The sequence below is a fragment of the Ursus maritimus genome, unplaced genomic scaffold (assembly GCF_017311325.1).
Source record: "Ursus maritimus isolate PB19 unplaced genomic scaffold, ASM1731132v1 scaffold_6, whole genome shotgun sequence".
In the NCBI taxonomy this organism is placed as follows: Eukaryota; Metazoa; Chordata; class Mammalia; order Carnivora; family Ursidae; genus Ursus; species Ursus maritimus.
Genome location: NW_024426774.1, coordinates 76,540,477 through 76,559,731, shown reverse-complemented (window position 1 = coordinate 76,559,731; position 19,255 = coordinate 76,540,477). Strand labels below are relative to the sequence as shown.

The 19,255-nt window shown below is 38.7% G+C and overlaps 1 protein-coding gene across 5 annotated transcripts in view; it reads left to right on the top strand.

Moving 5' to 3' along the window:
• AFF3 (AF4/FMR2 family member 3) overlaps window positions 1-19,255 on the top strand; it is a 551,602-nt gene that overhangs the window by 262,910 nt on the left and 269,437 nt on the right. For all 5 annotated transcript variants that reach the window (XM_040623579.1, XM_040623576.1, XM_040623578.1 and 2 more), the window contains one exon: window positions 16,298-16,345. In XM_040623579.1, the coding sequence (XP_040479513.1) occupies window positions 16,298-16,345 (48 nt within the window). The remainder of the gene's footprint in view (window positions 1-16,297; window positions 16,346-19,255) is intronic.

The window sequence follows — 19,255 nt, the reverse complement described above, 5'->3', positions numbered from 1 at the left end:
AGTCACCTACACGTCCCTTTTCCTGGGAGAGTTGACTCAATCTTCCTCACTACATTATCTCCTGCTTCAGAAAGAGTGAAATGAATATTATGGTTTTAGGTATAATTTAAGAAGCTGTAAACACCAAGGAACTTAACAGGGAAAAAAAATATTCAAATAGGAAAAAGAAACATGTTTTGGAAACCATTGGGGTTGAAGTAGAAAATGCAAGCAGGGTGATTTTTTTTTTTTTTAACCTGCTGTAGGGCCATATGGTTGCTGAATGTGTTGATGCTGGTTTTAAGATTCTTGAGTATTTTAAACTTGACATGTTATTTTTTTAATGATTTCAAACATCATTTCTTTCAGAGCCTTTCCCCAACGTTGCCGTAATATTGAACAGATGGCTCAGCAGCCTCCACATTTGCATTTCGCTATACTGCCATGTTATTTGCAAAATTTCTTATCAAAAACCTGTGATTCTTTCTCTACCTTTTCAGAATGGCTGCGATGAAACTGTAAATAGGTTCTTCCCAGAGTCTTGGGGATGTAGTAGAAATTGGGATCGCATATTGCTGCTTCTTTGCAATTTTATGTTGTTATATTTTGGGGCTTTATATCTACTGTTATTAGTACACTCTCTCATCTTAAACAGCCCCTTTCTTGAAATGACTACAAGTCCTCATCATACCTTTGTGATATAAGTACAAATGAGGTGATGCCAGCGCTGAAAGGATTCTTGAAGATTAGACCAGCCCTTTCACGCCACCCTGTTTACCGATCCAGTAATTGCTTGTCACTGTCTGAAGTTGTCCTGTTTATTTCCTTCATCTGTCGTCCACCTCTTCCGTAGTAAGCTCCGTGAGAGCTAGATCCCTGTCGGGTTTGTCCACCTCATCCCCAGTGCTGGCACAGCCTTGGTGCCCAGTAATCACCTGTGAATGAATGAATGAGCTAATGAAGTCATTAATAAGTAATTCTCTAGATGCTGAAATTCTTTCACAAGCAGAATATGGGTTCCAGGAACATAACTGCTTTCTCTAATCTTTTTACTTTTATTTTACCTAGCTGTATTTTTAAGAAGGCTTTTCCAGGAGTGTTCTCTTGATAGTCTTTACTTCATTGTTTTTTGTTTTTTTTTATGGTTGCTGGTTGTTGTTGTTGGTTTTGTTTTGTTTTTTTAATAAAAAATGACTATGTGCATGTAAATATGTAGTCCCATAGGAGGTTTGTGAGGGGTTTTTTATTTTTATTTTTTTTACTTTGGGGGCACAATGGGATTAATGCCAACATAAAGGCATTTTCTTGCTTAACAGATTGAAAAGACACAGGAAGCAGGAGGAGCTGTATTGATCAGAGCTGACTCTAGACCTTTCCTTTTAAAGGCATGTGATGATGAAAAATAAGCCCACCGATATCTCTATTAAGATTCTTTGATTTTTCTCTTTTTAAACGAGGACTGCTAGGGTGCCTCTTTAGCTCAGAGGGTGGCTAATGCAGCAGGCCATACTGTGTCTGACTGCTGACTTCCTGGTTCACATTTATCTGCACTTGCCCTTGATTATTGCTGTTGCCAGCCTATGACCTGCATTAAATATCTCTTTGACTTCAAGCTAGGAACTGGTCTAAGATTTGTTCAGTCTTAGCTTTGCACATAGAACAAATAGAGAAAATTTTAATATGGAAGGTTGCACTATGCTATATCTAGAAAAGGATCATTTGCTCTAATTATTGTGAAGTGTTGGCAGGTTATTTGTCAGTAGAGTAACAAATTCTGTCTGTCAGCTCAGAGGTACAGTGGGAGGTGAAGAACCACTTTTATTGGTACGACCATGTGTCTAGAAAGCATTTTAGGCTTCATCAAGTAGGTCTTTATAGATATCAGAGTTTCTGTGAAAAGGGACAGGAGCTTCATCTCCGCTGAATGAAAACTTTGATTTTTCTAAAGCCAGAATTACAAAAGGATTTTAAAAGTGAGGGTCTTTGTACTGTGGGTTTATATTTCCCACTTCTGAGCCTAGATTTTGCTACAGGCAAGCCCATGAGAAACCTCCAACAGTGCTCAGAGTAGGAGATAAAGTGTCGTAGAGAACAAACTCCAGCCCAAATACAGGAATGAAAAAAATTTTTAATATTTTTTTCTGGGCTTCACAGTACACCAAATGGTTTTCATAAAACATTTATGCAGGTAAGATTTGAGGAAGCAGGGAGAGAACATGAAAGTTAGCAGCTGCAGGTCAGCCCTTACCAATGTGGTAGGATTAGTTACGTCCCGTGGAGGTGTGGTATTTCGTGGACTCCCTGTACTCACCTCCTCACCTTGGAAAATCTTAACCTGTCTTAACATGAAGCTTTATTGATGATGTATTTCCTAAGACAGGGCTCTGCATTACAGGGTTAAATGTATAATAAATACTGCCTAAGCATAGTATTTTCCTCAACGAGTTTAACCCTTTGTTTGCTGCACCCTGTGGCCACGTAACCTTCCCGTCTGTGAAAATGAATACTAATTATCATTATAAACAGTTCTTCTCATTATGTTCCAATGGATGGCATCTTTTATAGCTTGCTAATTAAAGCACACAGAACTGAAGTGCTTGAAGTTAAATAATGTAAACAGGGTTGTAATAGATTTTCATGTTGAATGCTTTTATTGATTAATTGTTAATTAAAATTTCTCAAATCTCTACCCAATTAATCCATTTAATTTATTAGATACTGTAATAATTCTGATTCTGTACTTATAGATTGTACTTATGGAATATTCTTTTTATTCTCTTAAGAGGATTTCTTCATAAATAACTAACTCATACAGACTTAAAGTACTGTGGTAAAGCAGAAGGTATAGAGATTTACCATTCAACATTTTATTAGCCAAAAATTGGTAGAAATGACCATAATTATAGTCTTAAAGTTAGAAAGAATCTCACACTTAGAGGTATGAGGTAACAACTAACTTCCATTCAGAGTCATTAACTTCTGGTTGAATATGTAATCAATTGAGGAATCATACCCACTCTCTTTGGATGGTCCTGATTGTGAAAAAAAAACTTTCAGGAAGCTAGAATGACCCCTGTACTTTACCCCCATTGGTCCATACTCCCATGTCTGGAATGACCCATAATAAGTTTAACCTCTTTTCCATAACAATGCACTTTAGATATGAAAGATGTCTGGTGTGACCCATTTAACTCTTCTCTCTCCATGACAGAATATTTCTACTTTCTTCAACTATTCCTCAAACATTCAGACCCTTCATTAGTCTTGCTGTCCTTTTCTAGACTCATGGAGCTTTCACTCAGCAATGCAGGGAAATATTAAACACACAATACTAAGAGTAATGAGATTCTCATAGTAGAAGGAAAAAGTACTACAGGTTTATAGGTAGGAAAGGAGGTAGGGGAAGGGGCTAACCTAGCCCAGTCTTAAAACCTTTCTAGGTCAACAGAGATAGTGTGCACACCAGATGAACAGATTACAAACATAATGCCCCATCCCATATTCTAAGTCCTTTTACCCTGTTCTGGTTTTCCTGCATAACATTGCATCTTCTGGTATACTATATAATTTATTTATTTATTATTTTACTGTCTCCTTTCAAGAATGAAGGGGGGGTAAACAGAAGGGGGAATGAACCATGAGAGACAATGGACTCTGAGAAACAAACTGAGGGCTTCAGAGGGGAGGGGGGTGGGGGAATGGGATAGACTGGTGATGGGTAGTAAGGAGGGCACGTATTGCATGATGCACTGGGTGTTATACGCAAATAATGAATCATGGAACATTGCATCAAAAACTGGGGATGTACTGTATGGTGACTAATATAACAAAATAAAAATTTTAAAAAAAAGAATGTAAGCTCCATGAGGGCAGGAATTTTTTCTGCTATATTCAGTTATGAATCCTTAGCGTCTAGATCATGCTAGACACATAGCAAGTGCTCAACAAATATTTATTGAACAGTATTTATTGCTTAGGTATGGCTATTCAGTTAGATACCAGTCCATCTAACTAAACTAACAACCAATTCATATGTTTCCATCTTGCCCACTGGGAGCTTTTGCAAGACCTTGACAGATGCCTTGCAGAAATCCAGATACATTATATTTAAGATCAGAGGAAATTGTAGAGATAACATCATCTGGTCTTTGCGAACTCATGTTGGCTCCTGGTAGTCATTGCTTTCTTTTCTAAGTATGAAAATACTCTCTTTGTAATTCTAACATAAAATAATTATTCATATGTAGTGTTCAGCTCTCATGTGGAAGGAACCCTGCTCAGTGACCTGTATAAATGTATTGGCTCCTTTAGTCCTTGTCCTGTTTAGTCCTCATATTTAGGAGGTACTGTTATCATCCCTGTTCATGAATGAGATCAATGTTGTCTAGAGAAGGTAGGTTACTTCTGGGGGGAACAAGTGTAAAGTGGCTAAAAGCCCTCTCTTAGTATCGCCACCTAACCACCACTTAAATTCCCTCTTAGATGGCTCTACTCCTTATCACTCTGAAGATTGTTCTTTTTTAAATTTTTTTTTATATTCAGATCATTCTTGATGTCAAAGCAGAAACAAGACAGAAGTTGAATTATGTTTTTTCTGGCACCTGTTGATGTGCTGTTTCACACAACACCATCTCCCTAAACAGTGACCATCCTTTGGTTTTTTTAAATTATTGAAGTATAACTGACGAACAGTTATATTAGTTTAAGGTGTATAACATATTGATTCAACAGTTCTATACATCACGGAGTGCTCACCACGGTGAGTGTAGTCACCATCTGTCACCACCTGTTCTTACTCTTTACACCACCTTACAGGTTTTTCAAGTCCCTCTCTGGTTGCATGTTATATTAAACAGTCTGTAACTTTTATTCCTTTACAACTGTTAAATTTCTAGGTGTCCTTTTTCTATAGTTTCTAAAGATCATCACTTTCCCAGTGCTAGAGATCAAGTCCATAGTCAAATGTGGCACATTATTCATTGGTATTATATTAAAAAGGAGAACTTAACTGAAGGATTTTTTTCTCTTTGCTTTTTCTGTAGGCCTTTAAGCCATAGTGTTAAATAGAAAGTAACCATGACTAATTTTCATTCATACTTTGACTTAATTTGACTGCTCTTGTTGGTATTTGTGACAAAATGATCATTTTTGGTTAAGTTGTTCCAACATAATCTTGGGTGTGTTTTAATTAGATTTCAAGCCTTTTTTATATACATGCACACACACACACACATATACACACACATATATATACACACATACAGTTAAAATTTTCTCTGTTGAAAAGAGAGACATTGTTGATGCAGAAATTTAACTTACGGATCAATTCCATACTCTAACAGTCTGTTAAGAAAAGCTAAAGTAGCCAAAGGTTGTGAAATGAAAAAGTGACCTAAGCACAGAGTCTTCTTCCCAACGTTTCCCAGTATCCGAAGGATCTCACACATGGTGTTCGCTAACATTGAAGAGGGAACGTCTGCATTCTGTCCAAACAGAATCTTGCCATAATGATCGCAGCATATTTAGAATGTGGTATTTATTTCTTACTGAAATTTCTGTTTTGGAAAACTTTTGTTTTTCTCCCTCTGGAAGACAACTCCAAGGGGTTTTGTGATTCCAGTGAGGGTGTGAAGATACAGAGAAATTGTCCTCTCATTGGGCTTTGCGCAGAAGCTTTGGAATTGGGATAGAAAACAGCTCTGACATCTTTATGGTAGGGTCACGGGAGCTGACACATCTCTGCTCTTCCTGAATTGCCCAGCAAGGACCACCAGAGGATGCTTTATCTAGTGATGTTTTAATATGGAAAGTCAGGTGTCAGCAGGCACTTCTGGGGACCTTCTGAGTCCTGCCTTGACAGCAGAAAGGGCAGAGGTACGGATTAATGTCCCAGGTTCAGCCCGAGGTACACCAAGTTCCACAGGCGAACAAACTCACTCTGTCTTACACTGGGGCATACATACAGGTTTTGAAGGAACTGAGTATTTTCTAGGAGTGGAAGAGGAAAGATAAAATCCATTGCCATTATGACAGGTCTCCTCCCAATAGCCTGTAAATATTTTCCAAGACCAACAGTTAAAGCTACATAAGCAGAGTCCAGAATGAAAATGCTGTAAATGTGCACAAGTAAAAAAAAGAAGAAGAAAATCTTTAAGAATGGCATTGTAGGTGGATTTTTTCTAAAAAATATAAAACTTCAAGTATTAAAAAAAACCCTCACCAGCCAATAGAAATACGTACCAGTTTCTCACTCATGCTTTTCAGTGCTGCCTGCTCCCACCTCTCAGGTCAGCCTCATTTTCAGCTGGATTTCTTCATTCAGCTTTTATTTATAGCCTATCTCCTCAGCACACATACATAGAAACAGTTGATGTCAGGCACAGACGAGATGAACTGTGTTCTGGGGGTCAGCCAGACCTGAGACCTTTGTGAAAAGGTGAGATGATAATGGAGAAAGATTTATAGAGAAACATGACATATTAAGAGTTACTTGTGAATCTGCCCTTTATTTCTTTTATCCAAGTCCTTAAGTAAAATGAATAGATTGTGCCAAACAGAATATTATTAAATACGTTGTGCCACTTCTGCCATTTACAACAGTCATTTCAATTCATGGCTGAAAGAACATTGATCATCTCTCTTACTGGGGACACAGGGTGGAGCAGCCCTAAGTATCTTTAATTGGCTAATTTCTTCAGCCACATCAGATTACTCGCTCCATCTTGCAAGCTTTTTTGTTCAGAATTTCATGATTGGAAAAGAAAACCATGCTCCCAATTATAAATGGTACTCAAATGTGTTTTTTCCTCTACATTTCCCTCCATCAATTAAGGGGGAAAAAGAGGGATATGTTATAGGGATGTGCTATCAGCAAGCCTTCTGCTACCTACAAAAAAACACATGATTTGTTATTAGATTATATAGATGGGGTGCAGGACGAGCTTCAGGAAAATGTTAAAAAGGAGGTGGTACATTTCCAGAGTCTCACTGAAGTCTGCCTATCATGTGAGGGTTAATAACGTCATCATTGTCACTTGCCTGAGCCTGTGTGGTCTTCCTCTCGCTCAAAGTAATGACTGCACAGTTTTAGATGAAAGAACACAGAGGTCTTGAAGTGTTCTTGTCAATGTCAGATTACAGGTGGAAAGCATGTGTTCACCATGACTGCTGTGTGGTTTCTTTACCCAGCTTTGACAGGACAGTGGAAGATGGCTCCGATATGCACTACTCAGGCACTTTATTGAGACATGACCCTGTGGAAAAGCACTCAATATCAATCAGTGTTCAGGATGTAAAACCTCAGTCTCTGGTTCTAATCTCTTTATGCCATCAATAGATTTTCGACAAGGTCAGGGCACTGACAGACCACTTAACTTTCTGAAAACCAAATGCACTTTTAACTACAATCTCTGATTGAGGTCACTAATTTTCATTATAAAAATAATAACATAATTGAAAGACCTTGTCCTATGTCTAGGAATCTGATAGAAAATCGATTATTAACTCTTTAATAATATTGCCTGTTGATAGCAGACTAATCCTTGTTCTCTAATTTGCAGATACCAATATGGAGATTCGGGAAGTCACATAACTTGCTAAGGGCTTTTGCAGTAATGTGGATAAGCTTAATATTAATGAAGCAAATGCATGTTGATGTTCTAAGAATTTGTCTTTAAGATAACTCTGGTGATTTATTTGGGAGAAATGGGAGAGATAACGCAAAGACATCCCTTTGTAATGTATATAACCAGCCATATTACTTATAAAGTGCAAGACTTTAATTTTTAAAAGAGTCTCTTTTTAAAAATACATTGGCCTCTTATTTATTTATTCATTCATCAAACATCAACAGGTGCCTGTGACACTGTGCCAAGTACTCTACTAGGAACTGGTCATAAACACATAAATGAGAGATACCATTTCCACTGTAAAATCTACTCATATAAGTAAATGATACTTATCGATGGTTTTCTCATTCTGTTCTTTTCAGTTTAGTAAAATATTAATACAATAAAATCATATTAAAAAGCTAATGTGAAGGGGAGTGGGGAGAAACTGCTTAATAGGTACAGCATTTTACTCTGAACTGATAGAGATGTTTGGGATTAGGCAGAGGTGATTGTGATATACAGCGTTGGGCACCACATGTTTGTACTAAATGCCACTGAATTGTGCACTTATTTAATGTGGTTGATTTTCTGTGATGTGACTTTCATCTCAGTTTTTTTTTTAAGTTAATGCAGTTTGTGGTTTATTTCTCTTGATAAATTTATTTGGCTTTGTAATATATATTCGAGTTGAGAAGCCTAGCTTAGTCCCTTTCAGGTATTTTGTTTGTTGCAGTTTTCAATAGAATGCTGAAGATTTTTCTTGTAGGTCTTAAACATTTCTTGTGAAGGTTCTTACTAATTTTTCTTGATCTCGTGGGTGGGATTTTTTTCATATTTTTAAATTCTATATTGCTGCTACACAGGATAGCTATGGAGCTTTGAGGCTTTAGTTTACATCCAGCATATTTTAATCTCCCTTTTTAATAAGACTCACAGTAGGGTCTTTTGGACTTTTCTAGGTATATGACCAAACGTCTATAAGCTGAGATGACCCCAGTTTTACATATTTTCCTTAGTGATACAGTACTTTAAAAGCTCCCTAATATTAAATATTAAACCATTTTGCATTCCCCAGGATGAATCCTACTAATTGTTGTGATGTTTTATTGAATTATATTTACTAATAATCTGTTGAGGATTTTGCATTTATCTTCATAAGGGATATTGATTATTCTCTTATGGTAGGTTTTTATATTAATTTAATAAAATCACTCATATCTTTCCATTACTGTCTACTCTGGAAGAGAAAATATATGGAATTAGGTTCCCTTGAAAGTTTGAAATGCTTCACTCTAAAACCATCTGACTTGAAGCCATACTTGAAGATAATTTTAAATTTAATGTAATCTGTACTCTCAGGGTTATGGGTACAGTCTCTTCTTTATTTCTTAAGTATATTGTTTTGTTTTTCAGAAAGTTGCCAATTTCATCAAAATTTTTCATTTCTTAGTATTCTGTTCTTTTTAAATATTAGTATCAATATCCTCTTATAATTATAATTCCTTACATATATTTTATCCCCTTCTTATATCAAATTATGTTTATTTGGGCTTTCTTTTTACTGAACAGATTTTTAAGTGACTTTCTGTTGTTTGGGTGGTGTGTTTTGTTTTTAAGAAATGGCACTTTGGCTTTGTAAACTCTACTAATTTTTCATGTTATAAATATTTCATTGGTTTTCCCATTGTGTTATTTCCTCCCTTTCGTATATCTTTTGATTTTAAAATTTTAATTGATTGCCTAGCACCTAAACTTTCTTTTAAAACATACTGAAATTGTTTTGTGTGTGAATTTTTCCTCTAAGAGTGTTCTGGGGTATCCCACAATTTTCTTTTGTGGTATTTTACTTTTACTATTCTGGGACCATAAAGAGTTATTTGTAAGTGTGTGATATTTGTTTTACTCCAAGAATTCTAGGAGATTTTTATGTCTGTACAGTGTTTAATTTATAGCTCCATCATTTTGATAACTTATGGTTAAAGAGTCTGGGCTATAAAACAACTACTATTTTTGGAAATTTTTTAAGCCCTCTTGTAGCTCAGTATATGACTACTGCGGTGACTGCCGTCATGGTAACTGTCTCATGTGTGCTTGAAAAGCTGGGGCTCCTGCCTAAGTTCATAATATCTAACAACTTAGCCTTCTTCATTTTATTTAATTTTTCAAATTTTCTATCTCCTTATACAGAGGAGGGTTCGACATCCTTCCTCTATTAGGAACAATACGGGTAGATTAAACATTTCCAACCATAATAATTCTATGTCTGCCTTTCTCCTAGCATACCTTATTTTGATGCTCTATTAATGCCTAGACTATTTTTTTCCTCATTCTGTATTTTGCTATCCAATTTTTTTTCCCATGAAATGTCCTTTATAGTTGTCCATATAGCTGATATTAATACTGCCACCACCTGTCGTCATTTTGCTTGCATTTTTATGATATTATCTTTGTACATCTTTCTTTTCTTATTACTCTTTTTGCTTATTTTTCCTCTCAGTGTATAAATGTCTCAATAATACTGTAACAGTAGAATCAAAGAGGAAGGGATGGACGTGAGCTGCGGAGCAAAAGGTACACTGTTTTGCTGAGCAGATTCAGGAGATAGGAGGGGACTGATGAGGGATGAAGCAGGCTTTCAGCTTGAGTGGTTGGGAGCAGAGCATAGCCCTCAAAAGGCGAGATGTTAAGTTGAGTGTAAGACAGGCTGAAATCGAGAGAGAGAACTGGCCAGCCACCTCCCTGTCCGCAGGTGACACTGGCCTTAGGTGAGGCTGGGGATACAGCCAGTGGATGGGCTGCACTTAGAATTACGGTGATCCCTGAATTCAAGCGTACATCCACGCCCACTGGTGTGGTGGCGTTGATGGCACGCCTAATTTCTTCATAACTCAGTTTTTCTGTAAATCAAGAATAGTAAGACTTATTTAAAAATACTTCTGTAGAAGTATTGTAGAGTGTGCATGGGATAAACAATTTCTAAAAGCTTGAGGGCCTTTTGAGTGCTTGCAGACAAACAAAGGCATTGTGACTGTAAAGTAGCATTATTTTAGAACGAAAGTTCCGCCTTAAGTGTGTCTGATGAAGAGTTAAACTACTTTTGAAAATAGGACGCGTTCAGCTTCATCTCTGCAGTGAAATGCCGTTTCCCACTGATTTGATCGAGCCTTTTCTCCTTAAGCCTTGCTTGCTTCTTCCAGGGCTCTGTGCTTGGGATGGTAATTAGGGACTTCTGCTCTCAGTGATAGGATGCTCCTGGCTATTTCTCCAGCTCTACTTTCCCACAGCTTAGCTCCTTACATCTCCCTGGAAGAGTGTGTGGCGTGTATTTTTAAGTGGTAGGATTTGGGGAAAGCAGTTCTGTGAAAAAGGAACGTGATAGACAAGGCTGTAGAGCAGGAGAATCAGCTGGGGTTGCTAGCTTTTAATTGAAGTTTAGTTGGAGGTTCAATGAGGTGAGACTGTTATGACAGATTTCAAAATGTAATGATAGGAAATAGGGTGGGTTCATCAAAGTCAGAGTAAATACGGAGCAACTCAGCATGAAACAACAGCTACAAACCCTCAAAAAAATATAGAGTAATTAAAATTTGCATTGTGCAGTCCTCCTTCTCAGTGGGTACCTTTCCAGGGAAAGCAGTGACTTTATTGTGAAAAATATAAACACAAATTTAGAGATGTAAATTACATGCATATTTTAATCTTGTTCATAAACACTGAAAGTTTTAAAAATGTAAATATAATCAAAGCACACAACTGCAGCTAAAAGCAGATTTGAGAAAGACCTCAAGAAGGTGAAAGGCCCTCCGGTCTCCCCCAGCCCTCACCCCCTACCCACCCCAATCCTACATGCCTACCCCCTTTTGTGTATTTGGAAAAGAAGAGGTGGGATTCTGTCTTCTAATTTCAGGGGACACAAATGCTTCTCTCTAATCTGTTAATGTCACAAGGAGAGATGGTAGATTTAACCCTTTCCACTTCCTCTCCTATCTCTTCCCCCTTTGGTGTATGCATGCGATGTTGGAGGTTTACTAAGACACAGGGTGACTAAGTGTTGGATGATTTGCATCGCAGAAATTAACCCAAATACTCCCCAGATTCTTTTATTTCCATACTTCAAGCATGACAGTGACCTTAAGTTGAGCCAGTTCTAAGGGTCGATCTTAGAGAAACAGCATGATATAGCAGAAAATTCACTGAACTGGTGTTGAATAAATGGGTGTGGGCTCTATCTCGACTGCCTCTTGCTGCCAGAATGATTTTAGAAAAGTCTTTTGCTTCTCTGGGCCACAGTTTCTCCATCTGTTAAAGTCACTGATTTGGCCTAAAATGAGCTCCAAGTTTCCTTCCAATTCAAACTTTCTATAATATGTGCCTCATGGACCCACTTCAATCCAAATGGGGCCCTGGAGATTCAGATTCAACATAGTACCCTTCTTAGGTCCCTAGGTGTCCCCAGGAGTAAGAGATGTTCCAGAGAAGGCCCAAAGACTCTCCATAGTGTAATGTAAGGCCAGGGTTTCCTGAGACTGTTATTGGAAGTCCTTTGTCCCAGCTTTACTTCTGACACTTTCTTGGCTTTATAAAGGTCTCTCCCAGTAGGGAATGACCTGATGTCTGTCCAGACCATCAAAACTCATAGTTGGAGCAGTCATTGATATGACCCAATGTAATAATCTTACATACTCCATTTATAGTGATAAGGGAAGTATTTTAATAGGTATCTATACTGTATGTCTCTCTCAATGGATTCCCTTTTCAGAGTAAGGTAGTGGAAATTTATAGGATTATAGGGAGAGATATTCATAAGAGCAACCTGTCATTTATATAAATCCCTTCAAATGAAATTAAAGTGTGGTATTCAGGGGAAATATAGCTTTAAGGAATCAAACCCAAAGTTCAATTTGAAGACTCTTTTTAGTATGTTGTGTACCTGGGTGAGTCTTCCAGGTGAATATGAACTCAAGTTTTTCTTGATCGACTGTTTTAAGGTGGAAAATAGAAAGTACATGAGACCTTAACATTTGCTCTGCCAGTATGTTGTATAGTAGGAAAGAATTGGGACTTGGAAGTAGGGTAAGAGAAGTGGTTGTGAGTCTGAAGATATGTTTTCCAATTGAGACCACTCCTCCCCACCACTGAAATCCAAAGAAGATGATTCTAAACAACATTGAGCTCTGGCCTGACTGAGACTTTACCATACAGCTTTTATGATGACTGCCTCACGCTGCCCTGGAATGGAAATAGGTTTGGGGAAAGTTCCAAAAAGAGCTCTCTGATCCATTTTGATTGGAGTGTTAGAATACTGAAGTTTTCAGGGGCACCTGAGTGGCTCAGTTCATTAAGCATCTGACTCTTGATCTCAAGGTTGTGAGATTGAGCTTGTGTCACATGCATGGAGCCTGCTTAGGATTCTCTTTCTCCCTCTCCCTCTGCCCTTCCCCCACCCCTCTTGCTCTCTTTAAAAAAAAAAAAAAAAAAGAACGGTGCAGTTTCTAGAGCAGTCCTGGGATAAGGCATCGGGAATGGGAAGAGGGGCTTATGAGATGTGTGTCACCAAACTGGAACTTTTGTGGAAACAGGAGGGATGGGTGTAGGAAAGGCTAATGAAATATTAGTAAAAGCATTTGGGTCTCCTAATCCTGTCATACTATTTAGCGCTGTTTTTCTCGATTTATAAGGATAGGCATGTATGTTGTGTTCAGACACCATGAGTAACAGCGGCTGTGCCTTAAACATTTTGTTACTAATCTTTTAGTGATGAGACCAGCATGGAGTAATGTATACAAAGATAACGTTCCATTTTAACTAAAACTTACCAAATAATCAATAAGGAAATATACTTCACCTAAAAATTCTCAAACTAATGGATTAAAGACCTAAATATAAAAACTAAAACTGTAAAACTCTTTAAAGAGAACATGGGCACATCTCTCCGAACCTTGGATTTAGTAGTGGTTTCTTAGATATGACACCAGAAGCCAGGAACAAAGAAAAATAAATAAATAAAGTAGACTTCATCAAAATTAAAAATTTTGTATATCCATGAACTACCAAGAAAGTGAATATACAGCCCACAGAATGCAAGAAAATATGTGCAAGTCATTTATCCGATAAGGGTCTAGGACTTGGAATATATAAAGAACTCTTACAACAAACAATAAAAAGACAAAAAACCCAATTAAAAAGTGGACAAAGAACATTTTTCCAAAGAAGATATGCAAATGACCGACATGCACATGTAAAGACGCTCAACATCAATAGTCAATAGGAAAATGCATATCGAAACCATGATGAGATACCATTTTTACACCTAGTAGGATGGCTACTATCAAAAACAAAATAATGCAAAACCAAAAATAACAAGTGTTTGTGAGGATATGGAGAAATTATAATCTTCATACATTGCTGATGGAAATGTGCAATAGGACAACCAGTGTGGAAAACAGTTTGGCAGTTCCTCAAAGCTAAGCATAGAATTGCCATATGACCCAATAATTCAGCTCCCAATTTTATACCTTAAAGAACTGAAAGCAGGCGTTCAAACAAAAACTTGTATGTGGATGTTTATAGAAGTACTATCACAATAGCCAAAGTGGAAATATCAAAATGTCCATCAGCTAATGAATGGATAAACAAAATCTGGTATATCCATACAGTGGAATATTATTTGGTCGTGAAAAGGAATGAAATAATAATATGTGCTAGGATATGGAGGAACCTTGAAAACATTATCCTAAGTGAAACCAGCCAGCCAGACATAAAAGGCCACATAGTGTATGATTCCATTTCCATGAAATGTCCAGAATAGAAAGATCTATAGAGACAGAAAATGGATTAGTGGTTACTAGGGGCTAGGGAGAGAGAAGAAGGGGAAATTCCTGTCCAAGGGGCATGGGAACTTCATTCAGGGTGATGAAAAACTTCTAGAACTAGATAGTGGCGGCATTGTGACTGTATTTAATGCCAATAAATTATACACTTTAAGATGGTTAAAATGGCAAATTTCATGTTATGTGCATTTTACCACACATGAGAAATTCCTGAACCATATAAACCTTGTAGAAACCCTGGTAATGAAATACCTTTGACAAATGAGCTCAGGTTTGCTAAGGGGTTAGATCTCTTTCAAACATAGCTTTGGTGTTAGGGGAAGCTTCTGGAAGTGAAACTGTGCAAGACTAAGGGTCAGGAGTCCTGTGTTCTGGTCCAGGCACTGCTGTTATGTGATGTGGGGTGAATCATGTAAAGTTTCTGGGCCTCAGTTAGGGGACTTGGACAAATTTTCTCAATCATGTGCGACCTTTTCAGATTTCACATACCTTTACACACCCTGGCCCCTTAGCCAGTGTGAAGGTAGACTATTTCAAACAGAATGCTCTTCTACCAGGTAAAGGGGGTGGAAGGAGTGCAAAGGTGTGTTCTTTGGTAGAGCCTTTGCAATATTCCAAAGTCCTGAAGCTGATTGTGATACTCCTGACATTCCTGAGACCATAGGAAGGAGGTTCACTCGTTTCTTCCCACAGTGTCCACTGGCAGACATTGACTGCACACACTCAGGACTGTGTGAAGCACAGCCGAAAGACACAGAGCCCCTACATTTGTGGAGTGTGTGTTCTAGAGGGAGGAGATAGCATTAAAGAGTTAAGTACTGAATGTGGTGAGCACTCTGAGGAAGGAGTAAATGCTGCTGCGGATGTGTACTCCAGGATGAGGGGCGGCTGCTCGGAGGGGGTCATGTTGACCTATGATCTGCGGGGTGACTTGGAACTAACCAGGAAACCCAGAAAGGGGAAGAGTTGCTTCTCTGGTGGAGAGAGAACTACGGAGAGGATGGGAGAATGGGCTTGGAGAAGACCGTGAATACAGCCCCGTTCCAGGATGTCATGCTGAGTTGTGGCCAACGTCATTGTATTAAAAGGCCAAGGGAAGTTTCTCCCGAGACCAGCAGACACTGCTTTCATGTCCCCACCATACCACTTCCTGTGCTCCGAGCTATGGAACCAGCAGTAACCACACAGAATCTCTGGAACTGAAAGTGCTCCCCAGTGTCGACTGCGACCTGAAGCCACCATTCCTCAGAGCCCTTAACATCTCCACAGCACAGGGCAGTGTGGGTCACAGAACAAGTGGCTCTGGAGTACGACACCCAGCATGCTGTGCGACTGTTGAGAGGATGTTTCTCCTTTTGGTCTTTCAGTTTTCGGCTCATCAAACCAGTAAATCTGGGCTTTGAGGATGGTGGAACTACCAGACTTTTACTTAAAAAGTGGGGACAGACTTTTACTTAAGCCTTAACAACCATTGTACTCGGCAAAGCCATTGCACGTGTTTGGTGGGTAAACCAGCTCCACTTTTGCAGTGAAGGCCACATTTCCACACATTGATGGAGCCCAGGGGGAACAGAGCTCACACCTGCCAGTTGGCCGCTGTCCTCCTAGGAGCCTGTCCCGCTTAGCATGAACGCAATTTGACGGCCCAGAGCTGAACCGCAGGTGTGTGCGGGGCTCCTGGCTGGTCCGTCTGCTGCGCCATGGCGGGGGCAGTCATAGCCGTGACTCAGGCTACCCCACTGAGGAAAGGAGCTCAGCACTAAGTCCCACTTCAGGCATCCCCAGTCCAAACTCAACTTTAGAAGCTTGTGTGTCCTCTTTTCTTTGTAACCATAAATCTGTGCTATCAGGCTTAATTTTTTTTTCCTTTGCTTTCAGGAGAGTAGATCTGGAGACACAAACAGCTGTGTTGAAGAAATAATTCGGGTAAGGACTTTTCTTTTTTTTTTTTTACAAATCTTACCAGCTGGTTGGACATAGATTCCAAATAGAAGGAGGCATGTGGCTACAATTGTCAAAGGAGCCTATTGTCTGTTTCCTATTTGATGCTTACCTTTTCTGAGGGCAATCATGGAAGTTGCCTAAAGGCCACTTTACAAAAATAATGCTTCTTTTCGAAATCCAGGAGCTACACGTCAACCTGAGGCCTTTGTAGAGGCTGAGGTGACACTGTGTTAAAGTGATCAGCTGAGAGAAGAATAGAGTTGAGATGAAAAATACGGTTGCGCAAACATTCGGATGCCCCCATTTATCACCCTCCTATTTAGAAGCATCCTTTAATAGTCTATACTTTACAGTCAGGCAAGGGTTGCCTTGTTATTTTTCTCCTAAACTTAATTAGAATCAGAAGCACTCTGACAAAGAGGTAATGCCCAGTGTCTGAAAATTTATTTCCATATTGTTTTGCATCATAGTGTGTTGCCTGTTCCTCCCTGTAAGACTGTCTTTTTCCTCCTCACCATGTCTAGAAGATACCCTCCGTGAACTAGTTTCACACCCAGATTTACTTAGGTTGAGCTCTTCCGCCATATTAGTGTTTTCCTGAGTATTCAAACTTATAATCAGGATGTCATCTTCAACCCATATTTTTTCTTCACTCATATTTTTTTCAGGGGAGTAACCTAATAATTTACATTCTCAGAGAGCTGATATTATGCTGGGCAAAACACCAAGACAAATTAGACCAGATGGGATGGCAATTCCCTATAAAGAAAAAACCTTTATTTTAATATGTTTCTAACTTTTGGACATCCTACACACTTTTCCTTGAATTGTTAGTGAATGACAGTAATATAATTATTTGGTTTAAAAATTTGCATTAATCATCAAATTGTTTTCAGAAGCAGGGTTTTTTTTTTTTTTTTTTTGCTTCCTGGAAAACATTATTTCATAAATAAATCTTTTAACTCTCAAGTTGACCAAAATAAGGAATTGAAATTTGATCTGTTGAGTTCATAATGATTTTTGTTTTTCTGGCAGAGATTTATATAGAAAATAGTCATCAAAATGGGTAGCTTCATTTCTGGCATTTAATATATGTTAAATAATATACATATTGTATTTTGTATCTGTATTATCTCTAACCTGGAGCTTTGTTTCAGATTAAACAACAAATAGTGTAAAGTGCTAATAATATACTTTCCCTATTTTTCTTTTGACATCCTTTCATGTCTGGACTCCAAATATTCAGTGTTTAAGCCTTGTTCCTTTGATTGGTTATGGTGTTTATGTCAGCAAAATGGTAATACAAGAACATAGCAATCCCTCTTTGGTTTCCCAATTTATAAAATCCTACCTGTTCTTATCCTTTCTTCTCTTTTCTGAGGATATGGTAGAAATCTGTCATTTGACCTTTCTTTTCCATACTCCAAGCAGAGCCTGAAGTTTGAATAAGGGCTTGAGCAATTCACATACCGAAAGGATATAGTTGAGGTAATATAAAATTCACCTAAAATGAAACTGAGTGCTGAAGTCAAGAGTTTAAAGCATTATTTTTTTTCTTAAGAGAGTTGATGAAAACCTTATGCCCCCTGGTCCCACATCTACTTCCCAATACTGACCCTAATATTCGACGGGTGCTGCCGCTGCCACAACCCACTTTGAATCAGGCAAGGAACACAAGCGAAAGCCTGGACCAAGCAGATAATTGATTTGGAAGCACATGCAAGGTTCAGGGTAACAGAGATGATGATTTCTTCAGAAGGCAGCTGAGTCCTCTCCAAATTCCAGTCTTCCAAGAGCCTGTGAGGAGTGGTCCAGAATGGGAAATGATACAGACTCAGAGGTGATGGTGTCGTCCAGGTGGGCCTTTTCTCTGCCCTCCCCTGGCAGCCTGACCTATTAGTACTAGTAGTTGGTACTGAGGTAGCTTCTGGAGGATCACATCAGTGTTCCCAGTTTTGCCCAGAATGTTTTCCTGGTTGTCCCCTGCCTCGCACACCCCAGTCATTCTCCAGGGTTGTCTTCTTCTCTTGTCCTAAGTATGTCCTCTCCTCCAAACACAAACACAGGGCTCCTTCTCCCTGGTACTTATTGTGTATCTGCCACACGTCGGGCTTCCTCCTACACTGTGACCCTGATGTCTGGAACTGAGAATTCACGATTTTGTAGAATAAATAAATGAGTGAATGAGTGAAGGAATCCTCTAAGGAAGAATGAAGAATATCATTGTGATAGCTCACAAACAGATTCCATTTGTTCTAAATTGTGGACGTGACTTATTGGCCTTTTTAGCATTGGGTTCGCATGGATAGTCTTTGTGGAGCCCAGTCTTCCTTATCCCTTTCTCTCCCCTCGTGAGCAGCTCAGATAAACCTGATGTAGTCAAGGTCACCAAGGTACTCGTTACTTAGAGCCATCACATTCAAGCGATGGCTCTCTCTTACTGTGGAGGATGAACAGGTCATGAAAGTGCCTTAAAATAATGAAAATTGAGATATTCACTTGACGAGTGTTAACATACCCTTTCCACGTGGGAGGTACTGGAAAAATAACAGTGGGCCAAACAGACATGACCCTCTTGAAACCCACCATATGCTGGAAAATACAGATACTAAGTTTTATTTTTAATCTTATAAGTAAATGTCAAATGTTAATTGTGATAAATACTCAGGGTTCTGTGAGAGCCCACCATAGGACACATGACCTCATTTTAGGTCAAGAACAGCTTCCCTGAGGAAGCAACATTTGGACTAATAGTTGGAGGATGAATAGGAAACTGGCCTAAGGACAGGGATATTGAGGCTGCACACAGAGAAACAGGAAGTATTTGGCTAGTTAGGGACCCAGGAAGGACAGTGAGGCCAGAGTGGCTAGAGAGTAGGTGGCAAAAGCCAG